We start from the raw sequence: 17,956 nt of genomic DNA on the forward strand, positions 1-17,956 counted from the left end.
CCCGTGTAAGTAGGAGTTTTACAACACTTAAGTGGTAGCGGTAACCACGCAAGAAAAGAGGCAACGAACACACGTTTTTTTTCCAAGTTGACAATCCTAAATTTAATTCATAATGTTTTAGGATCTTAAACTCATTTTTTATTTCCTCACCCAATTTCACGTAGTTTTTAACCAGATGAAATGCAAAAATATGAAGCGGAACACGATCCTTGCTTATTTAAAATATTTACTAAAATGGACAATATTTACCCTCTATATCGGGTATATATATAGGGTAATATCTATAAAAAAACAAATGCATGGTTATCATAAAGAAAGGTGAACACACCATTCACGGCTATAATATTTTTTACGAGAGACAGGAATCAGATTTACAGCGAATGATTCCTGTTCCTATTCAATACTTCTTAAAATTGGACTATTCTCATAGAAAACCACGGTAAGAAATTACAAAAGTAGGACATTCAAATTGGGGAGGGATCCTACGCCAGCCGATAGCTGAATGTGAATATAGTTTTACTATTAAGTAAACCTCTAGATAATTACAAAAAGAATCAACACTTTATCAAGTACATTTGAAAAACCACGACATAAAATTGGTAAACTAATATTTTATACTATGGCTGAATTCACAAGTTATGGCATTTAAGACTTTTGGATGTATGAATCTTGAATAAATAGTACTATTACCTCAAACTTTTCTTTTCGGCGTTTGAGATAATGGTGCTCAAAATAAGTAGTAAAAATTTCGTCACGACATATACATACAACAATGTAGTTAGACCCGAAATATAGGAGGAAACAAAAGGAACTATTGGTTCTTTCTACATGTTTGTTTTATAATCAGCACATCATATATGACACATCATGAAGGCTTCATTCCACACATAAGTTTTGTCTTAAAACCGAAATAACACTATTAATAAGGCAACCTTCCTAACTGAAAAAGATTAAGTTGTATTCACAACACTTTCTCCTTTAAATGGCTCGAATGGTGGTTTGAAACTTCAAGATGCCTAAAAAGAATAAGTCATCAAATTATGCCGCAGTGGGAAACTTTCTTACCTGATCGTCGAAGTTCATCTTGGATTCGGTAAAATTCAGCCAAGGCTTTAGCACTGCAAAGTGGAGTGTCCACTTCATAAGTGTCATTAAACAGGCTGTAATCAACTTCATATCCAGCTCTTGACTTATTGAAAGAGACAAGGGACTGGAAACGGTGGCCCCACAGTATCTCTCCGGGCAAGTACGAGGATCTGGCCTGGGTCGTCTGCCCCGTGGATTCAATGCAGCCTTCCAGGATTACAACGATCTCAAACCGGTCGCGAAGCATCTCTGCGGCGGAGAGGTCATACAAAGGACTGCTCTCGTCGATACGATGGACAACTGTCATAGGCCAAATGAAGAACACATCGTCGCGGTCGCTATCTGCACCAACCGACAGCTCGTACTGGTACATACCGAGAGTCTCCCCTTCTTTCGTCGTGCGAGACCTTATGAGCTGGGCCCTGACACGGGCGCCGATAATGTGAGATTTGCGCATGTCACCGACGCGAAACATGAGACACAAATGACCATCCCTCTGGCACACTACAGCGTTGCGCGAAAACAGGAGAGTTTGTGCCCGATTCTTAGGGCGCGACATTTTCGCGAACACGATTCCGACCATGAAGGCTTGTATCATGACGCCAGTGATGGATTGGAGGCACATCACAAAAATAGCTTCGGGACACTCTTCGGTGGTTGACCGGGAACCATAGCCGATGGTGTGCTGCGTCTCCACGGAGAAAAGAAAGCAGGACGCGAAGCTCTTCAGTTCGACAACACACGGGCGCCAGTCAGAAGATTCTACGTTCCCCGGCTCGAGATCACCATGAGTGAACGCTATTAGCCACCATATCACGGCGAAGGCGAGCCATGAAAGAATGAAGGACAGAGCGAATACCAAAAGGGTCCATCTCCACTGTACGTCTACAAGAGTGGTAAATATATCCTGCAGGTAACGCAAACGACGCTTGGATATATTGGTTTGCAGCACATTGCAGTCACCATTCTTCAGGACTACTCTCTTCCGAAATTTACGCGTTCCTCCAAAAGTTCCACTCCGGACTCTGGTGCGGCTGAAACGATACAGAATAAACGAATTATTCACCAGTCGAGACCGAAAAAAATGTGAAAAGTGAATTTAATAAATACAATATATTTTGAAGAAAGAGCGAAAATAATATTTTTAAGGTGTGCAATAAGGATAGAATGCTGTTGGATACAAAAACTGCATCACCTTTGTCATCATAACACCCTTTGTAAAACGAAAAGGAATACGCTTATTTGAAAGCATGATATTCCAATAAAAAGTCGATGTAAAGAGCTTCCAACTATACTCAAACCTTATAGTTCTATAATAATTAGCTGTGTGGAAATCACAAGCGAAATTAACGTTTTACCACGTTCACGCACGATCACGGTCTAATGAATGCGTAAATAAACAAAAAGAATATTTAATCAAGTATTATTATGAGCGACGAGTTGTATCAGTTCACTTTTTCTTGAAATGTCACTGAAGCACTCAAGAGCTGGGATAAGATCCACTCTTACCTATAATTGCCACAATTAGAACCCTCCAACTCGCGTAATTCAAGCATAAACAGACAATAGTCACAAAAATAACTCCATTTAACAGTAAGTAATACAGTAACCATACAATACACGGAGAGGATTTCAACCTAAATTTAGACTGCAATAATAAAAATACGTAGGAGTGAAAAGAGATATCAACTTACACCAAAGATCATATTCCAATCCCATATGTCAATCATAATTCATCAATGGATTGAAAATGTTTACACCTACCAGCACCAAAATATTACTTCGTATTCGATGCCACTTAAAAGTTGCGTTAACCACCGTAACTCTAAAGATATAACTCACCTATACGCGTACTTATAAAGGGCGTTAGTTTTTTCTCGTAATGACATCTTGCAACTACTGGCTGCAGTTTCCGAGAAATGCACGTAAAAGCGAAAATGCTGTGATTCGACTCCATGAGCTTGCTCTCGGTCTTACAAGTTTGCTACTAATCTTTTGACGATATCATCCTTGAATTTGTATATCTATGTGGCACATCAATCATTAACCCCAGCCGTTGCTGGGTGTTGTGCTCCGTACTTTATCAGCAGACTCTACCAGACCCACAACTATCGAGATATCAAACATTCCTTCCGTTAACGCCCTACACATCGATATTTCAGACAAACACATTAAAATACCATGGCAAACAATGATGACCCAAAGATTATTTTAATTCATCACATGATACAAAAATAGGTCCTGAAATGATTACGCTTGGAATATTTTGATTTAATAACAATAATGATTGATGGGACAACTTAGTCGGCCACATCATGAGGCATGATGTCCCGATGAAGACAATCATCGAAGGACAAGAGGACGGGATGAAAGGTAAGGATTGCTACGAATGAGTTACATAGGACACGTTAAATTGGCGTAAAATAGAAGATATACGCCACCGTGAAAAGACTAGCAGGTAGGAGAGCGGAATAGAGAGCTGCGTCAAACCAATCTTACCATTGTTGACTGATGATGATGATTACGAACAATAATGATGTCCTATTTTATGATTAAGAAAAATGGTGTTTCCTTCATGATACATAACGTAGACCGGAGACTTCATCCACCTTCATGCTTGAATCCTGTTTACAGAAATCTCATTCAATGAAACCCATTGAAATTATCACCGCCATCGTCGAAATTCCCAGCTGAATCAAATTTCACCTACATTTTTAAAAATATTTCAGTGAAAATTTCTCGGTAAAGGAACTTCTATTCTAATCGAAGCTTGGAGTATAGAGCGGAAGTGACCTCAGAGGAGGAAATATTGAAACGAATCGGGGAGAAAGTTTCTAGTACCTACGCATCGACATGGAAATCAAAGCACATAATGGCAGAAATACCTGAGGAGGAATACATGCTTATGAAGACTTGATTCGATTGAAGAGTGAATGGACGACATTCAGTAATCCACTCGAATGAAATTGACGTAGTAAAATATTGTAATAAAACATTTAGGTAGTCGATTAGTTCCTTAGGACTATATAGGCATTCCTAAGCTCACTTCGTCCCGTATCTCCACGATGATTACTTGGCTCTTCGTAAACAATTGGTAAACAATTTTTAAAACATGTCCACAAACCAGAAAGATAACATGCCACGCAGCTTCGATTAAAGGTCTTTTGCACAAATGACATTAAAAAGAAGTGCAAATTATCTTTTCCAACTTTGTGACTGGGGGTGAGAACACCAAAATCTTAGCTACAAAACTAACTATAAACTACACATAAAACGGTTGCACATAGCCTCAATGCCAACCCACTGATACTGAAACCCCTAGCGACAAAAAAATATCGTAGCAGTGTTATCGACACAATAAATAATTTGTCGATAATTCATGCCAAGTTGAGCGAGCGTCAAATACTTTACACAAAGCTTAATCACATCTTTTAACCGTGGATTTCACGCTGAATTCCAGCACCCTTACATATTTTGCGCACATTAAAAGGCCAACATCAAGTTTCCCAAAAGTAGACGGATTTTGATAATTATAAACTTCAATTAATGTAACACTCTAACACTTCCAATAATATAACTATCTCAACATATAGTATAAATAAGAGGATTTTAGACTTGCTACGGATAAGTCTTCTAAACATAATTCCGACAGACTTATATTGCTTTTCGCATCGTTAAGATATCAGCTCAACTTCATGCAACTGTGATACCTATTAGCCAAATCAAGAGCTAAAAATAATATGACAAATTTACAATTAACGCAGCATAAACCAAGATGCATCATGGACAATTCCAGTTCTATCAAACGTCGTATATCATACCTAACAAAGGGCAAATTTCAAGAAATCAAGGATCGACTTACAGCCTGAGGAACTTGAGTGTTTGGACAAAAGCAGAAATAATAGCACATATAATTTCCAATTTAAGAAAATTTAATTACTTAATTTGATATGGCCGTGACCAAAGTATTCATGATCAGAAACATACAATAGATAGAGGCCAAGAAAAAGATAAAGGTAGGTACAAATAAAAATTATTAAGAAATAAGAAAATAGTTTCAAACACCAAGCCAAGCATACAATATCAAATCGTAAATTAAGAAGCGAAAAATGTCTACGATAATTGGAAATATAGAAAATAAAACAAAATAAAATTATGATAAGATGGAGGAACACGTTGAGGGCCACGCGGCTAGAGCATGCTGCAGCGCAACGCTCAGTCGATCCATTACCACGGTGTGGTCGCACAGTCGGGAACAGTGCGCGGACAAACGATCCGCTCCGGGACGGATCACTGTGGCGATCGCTCCAAAGAGATAACGGTTGATGTCACGGCCACTTCCCTAGGCTATAGCCCCCCGATATTCCATGACATCCATTGTGATACACCGATAATAAGACACACGAGACAGGGGTATCACCACATTATGGTAGTGTAACACACTGATATACCAACACAATTCATGATGAAAATGCCAAGCAATGTTGATTGCGTACGCGTTTTGACTTATTCATGAATTAAGTTATTGAGTTATCAGCGGTTGAATTAACCAGACGACATGAAGAGTGCAGTGGTTTTAATATTAGTCAGAGAAGGAGTACCTACTGTTCTGCACTACTCTTTTTAGAGCAAAAATGAAGGCGCACGGCATGTACTAAACTCATACATAATTTACTGGGCAATAATAATGATTGCATTAATGTTTGCGACTGTCTCAAATAAAAAAAGCTACAAGAGGGAACTATCGACTAATTTTTTGTGAGCTGCAAACCAAACACACAGTATTGCAAACCCTCGATTGGTTTACTGCGGACCACTAATTATCCCTACCTCATGCTGGTTCCTTTACTTCCCAATGGGTCACATTCCCAAAGCATTCTTCGACTAATTGTATCTTGGTCATCCCCCGTGTTCCTTCAATTTTCACTCTATTTTGTTCCTCACGAACTGACTTAATATCCTAATATGTCCAAAGCGGCGTTCTTCGGCGTAGCGCGCTAAATCATCCAGTATTTCAACCCGAACGTTGGTTTGTACAGATGAGGATAGAGCTCACCAGAGACTAAGTCACAAGTAGATGGATCGTACGCACGTAGGGGGCTAGTTTATTTCAATGGGTACCCTGCAAACCGAGGATTTAAGTTTGAACGTTTAAAGAGTTCAGGTGGAGTTAAACCCGAGACACTCTGATCATTGATGTGTACCAATTACGCCAACGTACTTCCTTGTGTAAGCTACCCTCAAAAATATCTGAATACCTACCCTACCCTAACATACCTACCCTAACTACCCAAAATATCTATCCAGCTGAAAACAAAAAATGTTAACGTGCATTGTAAAATAATGTAAAATATTACTTGGAAAATAAAATGAGATATCAAACTGTAAAATAATAAAAATACATTCATAAAACTTCAAAAATGTTTAATCGACAAGCATATAAAGTGCGTATTGCATAATTCTTATTCTTGCCTTGGCACTCTAATTTCTAAATTATCAATCATAACTTATAAATATTTTAGGTTTAATGTCATATGATATCGACTTTCTAAATAAAAATGCAAATATTCTTAGATTTCCTTCAAAATCTGAGGAAAATAACCGGAAGAATTTAGGAAATGACCGCGTACTCTCCTGCTGTAAATTTTAAGAGTCATCCACAAGTGCAATACAATTTCTAGTTAGTTCTCCGAGATGCATAGATTTTCTCTACCGGTGCTGGGCATAACAACATACTAAAATATCAAGACTGAATCAAAGTCCGGTATTTCAACCGCCTAGTACGGAGATGACTGAGACATTACGCAACAGTCAAAAATGTCATTTCCCAATTCTTCGGATGCACGCATATTGAAGGATATTGAGAAATATAATATCAACTTTCCCCTAAAACCCAGCCAACAACTTTGAAGAAAAAAACTCTTTAATTTATTTGTAATAGTAAAGTCGACTTCACTTCAGGGTACTTCAACAGCAGGTCAGATATGGCGTTTTCTTACCGATACTTTGTATCTATGGACTTCACCGAGGACGTCATATTTTTATACATTAATGAAAAGTAGCGAAACTGGGAGAGGGCCTAGTGATCAAGTCCTCCAACCCCAAACCGTTAAATAGATTTTCGAAAACAACCTCCATAAAATCTTATGAAAACTCATTTTTGGACAAATATTTTATTCTTACATTCCATATTACTTTAATATAGTTTTAAGTATGAGGTAAACGTTCAGCGATAAAGAAAATTTTTCCGATCACTCACATGACTTTCAACGCTCAAGGTCAATGGATAATTACGAAAAATTGTTACATGTGGTATAGTCACTAATTACGGTGTTATAAAAAAACTTGACTATGGTATTGACATATATAAAATTACTAATTTCATAAATATTTTTATAAAAAGTACATACTCTTTGATGAGTTGAAGTAACTGTGACAAGAAAAAGCAGCATCATTTACAGAGCAACCAAATGGAAATTCCCCGAGTAATCTTCGCCAACCCTCGTGAAGGTGAGGGGAATGAACCCCCGGCTGACTCCACCTTCCTTGTACCTTCCTTGACGTTGGGATTTTTGGTTCTGCTGCTTTGGCCGAGTAAACGACGGACGCTGCCGTTCTCACTCTCTAAACATGTCCTTAAAAAGGTCGAGCCAAAGATTTTCTGGAAAACCTCCCTTGGATTTTTCCGGGCAGTGAAAATCATCCCCTAAGGTAGGCTGGCTGGAAATACCAGAGAAGAAAGAGCCACGTGAAACGCTTACATGCCTTATTTTTATGCAATTTTTTGACGCATCATAGTGTTGGGAGAACTAAATACATGCCCATGACGGAATTTATACGCAGTAATATAAGTAAGTAAAGACAACAAAACGATTTGTGAGTAGTAATGCATGCAAAATTAATTTCTTACTTCGGTGGAAAAATGAAAGCCAACCAATAGATATCGTGGAAATAAAATAACTGTTTCCTAGAATCCTAAAACAAAATTGCGATGTGTGGAGCAAGGAGTGTGAGTGATAATAGTACGGAGAGTACCTATTCACAAGCACGATAGTAAAATTTTGCTCTTGCTTTGATCTCAGATCATAAAATACAAAGAGAATTTCGATAAAGTGGAACCTGAAAACATTTTCTCCATTTACCCCTGTGATTAGACTGAATCAGGATCTACGTTTTTCAAATTTTGTAACGCCTGCATAGCGAAATAAGGATTTAAAAATTAGTTTAAAAAGTTCCTGATCTCGGCTTTGAATGCAGTTTGTTGAAACATTTCGATGCATCACTTGATTTTTAAATCAAACATTTAGATAACAGCAATAAAAAATTAATTCGATCAATGGGATCATCTGGATTGACGCCGTAAATTGGCACGTAGTCCTGGCTATCGCAATGAATTTGTTGAGTAAATAGTAAAGAGGTTTCCCCGGTATCCCAGAGATTGACAGGTCTAGTATTTAATGTTTTTTTTTATCTTTCTCGTCACCAGAAGCCAATTATTCCTACATATAGTCACATAGATAAGGACAGATAAAAATATTACGAACACTATTCATTAAATAAATGATATCGCTCATCAGTCAAATTAACCAGGTAAACATTAGCCTGCGTAACAACTCACCATCCAAGTATGAGATAACATCATGCACACAAGATATACGGGAAAAGATAATTTCAATTTAGACGACGAAAAAACATAATAACAAGCCATTTTATTCTGAAGAAGAATCAAAACCTTTTTATCCGAAAATAGCTAGTGGTGCACTTGCACAAATTAATGAGGCATGTTAAACTATATATTCATATTACAAAGGAAAATAACTACGCAATGAAATGTAATAGACACATTGACCCTAAAAAGGCTAACGAAAAGGGACACTGTGAGACAACAGGTGCCAATTGCTGATCTCAACGAAATGATAGCCAAATTCCGAGAGAAGCAAAATATTGCGCATTCGGTCATCCCACGGAATATCTCCGAAAATGTAATTACAATTGGATCCTGACGAGGATAATCAATCATTGACGACGAATTTACGACAGTCAAAACAATTCAATGAGGTGTTTTTGCAGACGCTTCAGTTAATAACATTAACTCATAAAAATAAGGGTTTGTATCCTTCCTAAGTACAAAAAATGAAACATGGAGGATGAGGGTAAATCTTTCTTCTAGGAAATGTTGAACAAAAAGAAGCCGAAGGGACAAAGAGCCCAGAATATATTTGAGAACTTTAGTTCTTAACGAGAGTGCCAGGCCACGACAAGGGAAGACTAAATGATTCCAATTGGAATAAATTAGTTTAAAGAAACAATGGTTTTGCAAATCATGTATCCCCAGAATTATAGACAATATACGTCCCTCCCCTGAATCTCAGACAATATACGTCCCAAAAACATTTTTCTTAAATAAGAGCGACCAAGAATTTGAAAAATAACCCGCAAATTGAGTAAACGTTCAGAATATTTTTCTTTACTATTTTTTTCAGTATGGTTGCGGTTGCGGACTAAATAATAAGTATATAAATATTTTTTTATTCCTTCATTTTTTATTAGAATTCCATACATATCCATCATGTATAAAACATGGGAGTGAACTAAGACGATTTAGGAAGATTAAACTATTACACAGAACAATGCAATTTTATTAATACGGAGTAAAAAGACACGGGTTAGAACTGTTCAAATTTTTAAGAGAAAATAATAAAGTAACAGCTCTAACTCATAGAAACTAAAAATCAGAAAAAAATTCCATGAAAAGATTCCAAATATTCATACTTAACACAGCATAAATAGATGGCTTATTTAATAATTACGCAAATACATATAAATGCTTACTCGTGGAACATAAATTAAGATCCCTAGATCACTTTTTCAAGTGCTTCAAGGAAGGACGGACCTACATACGAGGACTCCCTGAATATGCACGTAGGTATTTATATAAATAAGTGCGTGAACATTTTGGATCGATCACATACAATACAGTGAAGTTCTGATCGATCTTGATGAAATTGACAAATGTCATCATTCAGAACCATTCATGAAAACTATTTCTTTTCGTTTGCACCAGTCACATCGCGTGTGGGAGCCTAGAGGCTCGAGTCCCCAAACCCAAATTTCCCCTTGTGGAAACTGCCCGCGATACACCCCCTTAAGACACAACTTGCGCAAGGGTACTTACCCTCTCTTTACTACCCATAACTTTCTGTAAGCTACTACAAGTTATGGACTGATATTAGGGTTTCAGATCTGAAATTTGCTCAAAATGGGGAATTAAGAAGTGCTGCTGCCAGAGCCCTGAAGTTAAATATCTTTCGAATAAATAGTCAGATTAAAAAAATTCAACGCCCAGGGAAACCAAGCCAAAATACCTACAGCCGTTCCAGTAAAAACCAGAGACGACTTTTCATTTCAGCATTATGCAGACGATTTTTATAGCTTAATTTAGGATTTTCTATGCGTGGGAATTGACAACACACTACCTTTGCACATGACCCGCATACCATCCAAATCCTATCCGAATAAAATTTCTGGTTACTGCGTGGTTTGCCCAAAGAATTCTTACTGAGGATAAAACCTTGTAAAAAAGTGCCTTCTTTACTAAGGGCCTTTTGTAAATTTTGTAAATTCTCTACCTCTTGAACTTGGTCATTCCACGGGGTGAGACCTTCCTATTGAATGTGGTCGTTACGCAAAGCTTCGAATATATGAATTTATAATACATACATATTTATTTATTAAAGTATTCTCCCGATTAAGGTAGGTTTGCATGGAGCTTCACGAAGCATTCCAGCAGTTTCCCATGGACTTCCCTCTTATATTCAAAATAAGGCTTACTCCCTTCAATTCTATCTAAAAATCCTATTCTCTTCCTACCTCTCCCTCATTTAACCAACATTCTACCGTCTAACACTGTTTTCAACAACTCCGCTGAGTACTCGCTCCATCCATACCTTCTGTCTCCTTTGCATCCCATAAAGAAGCTGCCTCTCCTCACCCACTATGTCCAGCACTCTTCGTTGATCCTATTTCAATTTTTTTCTATCTTCTTGGCAGATTAAACAAAATTGGTTGGCTTTGAAACGTCAATGCCTCTATTACAATATTAAATCATGGTCCAATTAGAATATTCTGTATAAATTCCTTACAACTTTTTCCACAGAATCCCCAAGACTTTTACAGAAGTTCTTTAAAATATTGAAACATCTTATTAAAGAATTTCTATAGAATTTCTTAGCAGTTCTGAAGAAGTTCCTTCGCATAATTTGCTACTTGTACGGTTACTAGAAACTCAATTCTAAAATCGGAAATGATATTTTGACAACCTTTTAGCGCTATACAAGATTAAAGAATTTAAAACAAGGAAAAGCTGAAAAAATGGGACAGGTACAACTCTTATCGCAAAAAAACCAAAGAGGATCCTCAAGTCAGCCTCTGTATGTGATGTCACACACTGCGTAGTTAAATGGGTTTACAAAGGTCACTGACGGAAAGAACGATCCGAGTTTGACGGGTAAATGAGGTATAATTAGGGGTGCTGACCGAAATTTACATTCATGATCATGTGATTTAACAAATTCATAACTCTTTAACGCCATTCCTCGCATTTGCAAACACCACACTGCAAAATATTGGAAAATAGTGGATCGCTCTGCCCTCATCGCCGCGCTACGGACATTTTTGAAAACCGATTATTAAATGCTTTTGATTGGAAACAGAAATCAATCTTTTATGGGACAGAATGGGGCCTCCCGTATGAAGCCCGCTCGCTCGAACGCATGGCCTATGACTTCTTATAAACCTTCTTTATCCACTTTACCATTACCACACGTGAAAAGACGGTGTAGCTTGATTGTACACAAGTACCAAATGCACTCGAATAGCATGTCCTCACCGAAGTTTCGAGTCGTCACCTTAGATCTCAATTATTTTGGGGCAAGGTTATAATAATTATAGTACTCAATGGTCTTATTTTTACGAAAATTGTATCGCTATTTCCATTTTCTTCTCAGAATTTTCATTCGGTGATGAAAAAAATAAGTATCTACAGCCGTAAAATACTCTGATGAACCTCTTCCTCCCATGAGAACCCAGTATGGAAGATTTATCGCCTTACGAGCTATGATGCAAAAATTGAAGCTTGATAAATATCAAGCAAAATAGCAGCTATTACTTAATATTCATAAATCACCAGTATATGAAAATAACCTAATGAAAGCCTCTTAGATACTATAAAGTGAGGTTATTCCGCTATTTTTATGGTAGAAGCATTTCATCGTCAATTTCAACAATAAGTCTTGCAATTTAATGAATTTAAGCAAAACATTAATTACGCGTTGGTTAGTTATTGATCAAGCAATTATTTATTTATCAAATAGAGAGAAGAATGTTAGGTTCTCTCAAGGCAGTTCATATCCGAACAAGTGTGCTTTTCTTTGGAAAATGAGGTGTAGATTTCCTAAATCCGCTTAAAATATAAATATTATTTTTAACGTTTGTTCGTAATTCCTAAGTTAACCCCCCAGTATTTCCAATTAAACTAATGTTGCGTATATGTATATGTAAACTCAAATAATTTGTGAGAAATGAAACCAGTCGCAACCTCATATATATTCCCGACGCTCTACGGAACAGATGATACAGAATCAGTCAGCAAGGACGTGCAGTTTTTTTCCATGCGGAACATGACCCCTTTTATGCAAAATCCTAAGAAAATGAACTCCGATGGCATGTTCTACGGAACAGATTCCACGGAAAAAGTCACGGTGGACGTTCGCATTTATTTTACGGAAATTATATCTGCAGAACTGAACGGAACATAAGCCAAGAATACTTCGTTCTTCTTCCAAGATTCACGGTAAGAAGTAATAAAACACGGCTATAAAAAGCACGGAAAATATGAATATGACACAGCGCGTTCCTAAGTTTCGTGCTCATTTTCCGGTTAATTCAAAATCAACCAAATCTGGCGCCCGCTTTCGCCCGCTAATTTCATCAGGTTGGGCACTGAACGCTGCCATTGACGCATGGTTACTCGGATTTAATTAAATAAAATGAAATTAACCGGCTTCTACAACATGAAAATTTTCCGTCATTTATACGCACAGCCTAAAAAATGTTCAATTAGGAATTGGGGCCAAGTACACATTTATACATACGTCAAAATGATGTGCCGCTGTACTTTGCAAATTTATATCTGGTCTTCAGCGCATGCCATAATAATGACTGATACGTTATTTTAAAGGAAATTTTATTCCCAATTCTGATTTATTTTTTGTTTTATGAAAAATTCGAAAATGTATACACGCCAGTGCAATAAATGACTCCGTGCACCATAAAATTAACCGTGTTGTCAACTTCATGAACTTCAAAGGAAAACTACTGCGTCTACAACATTCATCTGCCACAATAAGTTGCAAATATTAATATAGATAGATAAATTGGCTTTTGCGTATTTTTGAAAGGCATATTTTGTCGTAAAATAACGAAAATGTTTACACACTATCTAGTCCTACAGTTTACCCAAAAGAAAAAATAAAACTGATAGAAACACTTCTTAATTTATTTGCAATTTTTATATGATCCGAAAATAGATGATTTTTATGTAGTATAGATAACATATGGGCATTAAAAAAATCCGCCAGAGCGAACGAAAGCTGCGTTGCCACGTCTTGCGCGCGAAATCTTCCTGGTAACCCACACTCGCCCCGCGCGGCCCCGTTCGGCAACATGACATTAATAGGAGTTATTATCATTCGCAAATATCAATATTTTTATTGATTATATGTCATAGAAAAATTGCAAATAAATAAAGCTAATTGATCAATCTACGTTAATGTTTGCAACTTATTGTGGAAGAAGAATGTGGTAGACGAAGTAGTTTTCCTTAGGTAGAGTTACAAAGTTCATGAAGTTGACAACACGGCTAATTTTATGGTGCGCGGAGTCATTTATTGCACTCGCGTGTACACATTTTCGAATTTTTCATAAAAAAAATAAATCAGAATTGAGAATAAAATTTCCTTTCAAATTACTTATTATTCATTATTATGGCATGCGCTGAAGTCCAGATATAAATTTGCAAAGTACAGCGGCACATCATTTTGACGCAGGGGAGATCTGATAGCAATAACAGAATCTAGAATTCTTAACGCGAAGGATATATAAAAATGGAATGGTGAATTGGTACAGTGGCGCCGACTCCATGGGGCCTGAGGGGGCCCGAGCCCCCTCAAAGATTCGTTTGGGGGGGCGGAGCCCCCTCAATAATTCAAGAAAATTATTAAGTTGTATTATGCCTTGTGAAATCACATAAATATTGGTAATTTTTATTTCCCATGTTTGACAATAGTTACCTATTAAAATAAATTCAAGAATGTGTGTTGAAACAAATAATTATAAGGTTAAGCAGGTTATGCAGGTTAACTGAATCAAGTGGTGTGAATCATGGTAGTGTTTCGGTGCTGCGATACACTTTGAATTTAACCTCTTCCCGGGGCAAGACCTCCGATATGGGCCCCCCCAATATTTTTTATAAGTCGGCGCCCCTGAATTGGTATAAATCCGACTTAGAAGATTATACGATAATATATTGAGGACGGAGGGGTACAATAATAGCTAAAAATGGAGGAAAATATTTATCCAAAGCAAGTTTCGAATACTAAAACCAGTATTTATGTTAAGTTCCATCCCAGTGTCTGTTTGACTTCCATCCCAGTATCCTACCGTCTGTACCCCAGTAAAGGGAGGGTTCGATAAGAACCTCTTTTCCATTCACATCATGAATGACATTTTTTTTAAATCATACGCCAAAATCAGGAACCATCTGTTGAATTTCAAGACTGAGGTTTAAATGAAGGTAGCAAATACACCATATAATGTTTACACACTTATTTCCTTGGAGATAAAAATAATTAGCTGATTGCAAGACTTTGAACAAATAGCAGAAGCATTTTCTGATAATCCTGATACTTCGCCAGGCGATAAAGCTTGGTGGCGACCTTCGACGATCCCTCGCCTCGCTTCTGCGTGCAAGTTTTTATGGCACACACAAATTCTCGATTCGGTCTTTTTATTTGCGAAGAGTAAACTAAACTCACAAGCACTTCTCCCTTAGATTGCTTTGCAATCTTTGATAGTAATCTATCACCAACACTGAACACACGCATACCATCACGTGACGCACAAGGTTAATAGGAACAGTATTAGGAACAACGACTTTTAAAAGCTCCAGTTACGTCAATGTAGTAAGGTTATCGACATCACGAAAAAACAAACAGATGAGAGAAATAAGTGAGAGACAGCTAAATTGAGCAAGAGGCATGCTTTTTATATCTAACATAAACGAGAACTTTGAACCACACGGGTGCATTTACTACTCCTGGCAAGGAATGGACGCCACGAAGCCTACTAGAACTCGGTGATATATTCAATGGAAACATTATTTTCACATACATCCAATACCTTCAATAAGCTGCGCAATAATTCAGCCCAATCAAACTAAGCAACCGCATTTAAAGCTAAAAGCACAAGATCAGGTCATTCTCCTATTACAAAAAATGTACTTACGCATTCCGTCATACGAGGAGAAATTATAAGAATGAGAGTATTCCTCCGAAAAAGAAAGATATACAGAGGAACACTTTTTGCATCCGGGACATAAATTATAAAGGACATGAAAAACTAAGGGATACCTGCATTCGATATACTTGAATAGCCCTAATAATTACAATGAATAATTCAAGAATGACATTCACTTTGAAGATATGAACTACATGTCGAAATATGCCAAATAAACCATAGCTGCACAGCACTCTTGATGGCAGAAGCATTACTATTTAACAAAGCATTATTGAAACCGGAAAAATTTATCCATCACTTATATCTTGGTACATATTAATGGCAGTCATATTTTATCAGGTATTTATAATGTATCTTACTATTTCTACTATTTACTTCAGCCCTCCATTTATTCCTTAGCCATTACAGATCCAAAATTTTCTATAGGTATCATTCAACTTCACTTTCCCCAATTACTTGTCCCTTCTTACATTGGGCTATCCCTTTCAAATTTTAAATCACCTTTATTCATTTTCAAAATTCCGTTTATTTTTGTTCGCATGGGTAAAATCTTACCATTGAAATTTCACCCATTTCCAGCTATTCTAGTGACTTGAAATTCCTCACATACCTCTCGTCCTCAACGAAAACAGGTTAAATAACCTAAAAGAGGAACCTGCAAAATCTCCATCATTTATGAGCGATTTTCCAAATATTGTTAAAGATTATTTTGGTCGAGTTAAATTCAATTTTTTTTCCAAATCTAACCCTGTCAGTCTGATGTAAAGACATTTTTGGTTGAGTAGAGAGGTTTGTAATCCATTTGAAATAGTTCTACGAAAGAAAGTAGACAAAGATACACCATTTGACGGATGGCGTAAATGTTATGGTTTTGCTGGGCAACTTTAAAGTGTCAAAAATTTTATTAAAAAATCACCATGCAATACTCCTAAATCACCGGTTGTTATTCCCTCGCATTCCATTTACGGTCTTGTGCCTGAATTGTTCGAGATTGGCCCCAGTGCATAAACAAACACTCACCCAGTAATAGAATAATGGCCGCCCATCATTCGTTCACACCGGAATAAATCTCTGACGGTTCTAGCACACCAATCTGCCATATAAACCATAATCAAAGAAAATTGTATCTTTGCAGCCTCTTTTACTCCAATGGAAGTTAATATCATCCGAAGATAAATTTGCACAATATATCCCAATGCCAGAACAGGTTACGTAAGTTTAAAAATAATCTTTTTCTGAGGTCAAGCGTTCACGTTAGTGAACGTTGATGTTGCCAATAGAATTTTGAGTGTGAAGATTTGCCATATTTTCTGAGGATGACGCCACAGTATTTTGCATTTCTGATGTTTTCAATGATATATAAGTACACAAGGGAAAAATTAGAAAAAATTAGAAAAGGGTGCTTTGACATATTCAAGATCAAAGTATACATTAAATTAACCATGGTTTGAAAATTCATTTTAAAAAACAGACCAAACTGCATTACTTTATTAAAGTTCCATTCATTCGCTTTATAAAATTTTACCTTTAACGATTTACCTATAATACCATACCAACAGAGTTATATGCGCATATCTATTACAGACACAATTTTCACAAATTTACCATCTTTGATGCCCGGCAATATTCTTATTGATTATGCTTAAAATCTACAACAAGGTATTTTTTCATAACTTAAGATGGACACTGAATTCCACGTTTGAAAATAATCGGGAGAAGGTCTCGTTGAGTGGCAAGTTAAAAATCATATGAAAAGACCCTCTAGGACTGGGTCTTCAACCTTTTTAAATGCAAGGGCCAAAAATAGATTTAAAATTGTTCGAAGGGCCACAATGCTCCACGTCACTTTATCACCACAATAAAAAATTAAAAAATACAAAATTTCACTCTTTACGTTAAAAGTTCAATCAATCAATGCGACTTTTGAGATAGCATATTTTTGACGAGTGTGCTGATATTTGGTTTTACTTTTGTGGTTGCGATACAGTATTTTCTTTAGCCTCTAGGGGCCGGATGCGGCCCGGGGGCCGCGGCTTGAAGACCCATGCTCTAGGCACTTATGTTAATGACCTACCACAGTGGCGGGTCAAAGTGGTATTACAGCAAAATTAGCAGTGTAGGAACGCACTTTCATTTACTTGTGAAAAATTACCCTGTGTTTTTTTTATTAAAAGTACGTCTGCATACTTTAAAATAAAATTTTGTTTTGGTTACGAATGTATATATTCGAAATTGTGAGGCACCAAAATTGATAAAAGTATCATTTGATTATTATATCTTTTCTTAACCAGTATCG

At 36.9% G+C, this 17,956-nt stretch overlaps 1 protein-coding gene across 6 annotated transcripts in view; it reads right to left on the bottom strand.

Annotated features, from left to right (window-relative positions):
- The window catches only part of LOC124159619 (G protein-activated inward rectifier potassium channel 3-like), an 84,958-nt gene that overhangs the window by 15,502 nt on the left and 51,500 nt on the right, over positions 1 to 17,956 (bottom strand). For 4 of the 6 annotated variants that reach the window (XM_046535563.1, XM_046535539.1, XM_046535553.1 and 1 more), the window contains one exon: positions 1,066 to 2,120. In XM_046535563.1, the coding sequence (XP_046391519.1) occupies positions 1,066 to 2,120 (1,055 nt within the window). Of the gene's footprint in view, positions 1 to 1,065; positions 2,121 to 2,928; positions 3,030 to 3,971; positions 4,319 to 17,956 lie in introns of those variants that run through there. The other 2 variants (XM_046535555.1, XM_046535560.1) reach the window with 2 other exon arrangements.

The sequence above is a fragment of the Ischnura elegans genome, chromosome 1, assembly GCF_921293095.1.
Source record: "Ischnura elegans chromosome 1, ioIscEleg1.1, whole genome shotgun sequence".
In the NCBI taxonomy this organism is placed as follows: domain Eukaryota; kingdom Metazoa; phylum Arthropoda; class Insecta; order Odonata; family Coenagrionidae; genus Ischnura; species Ischnura elegans.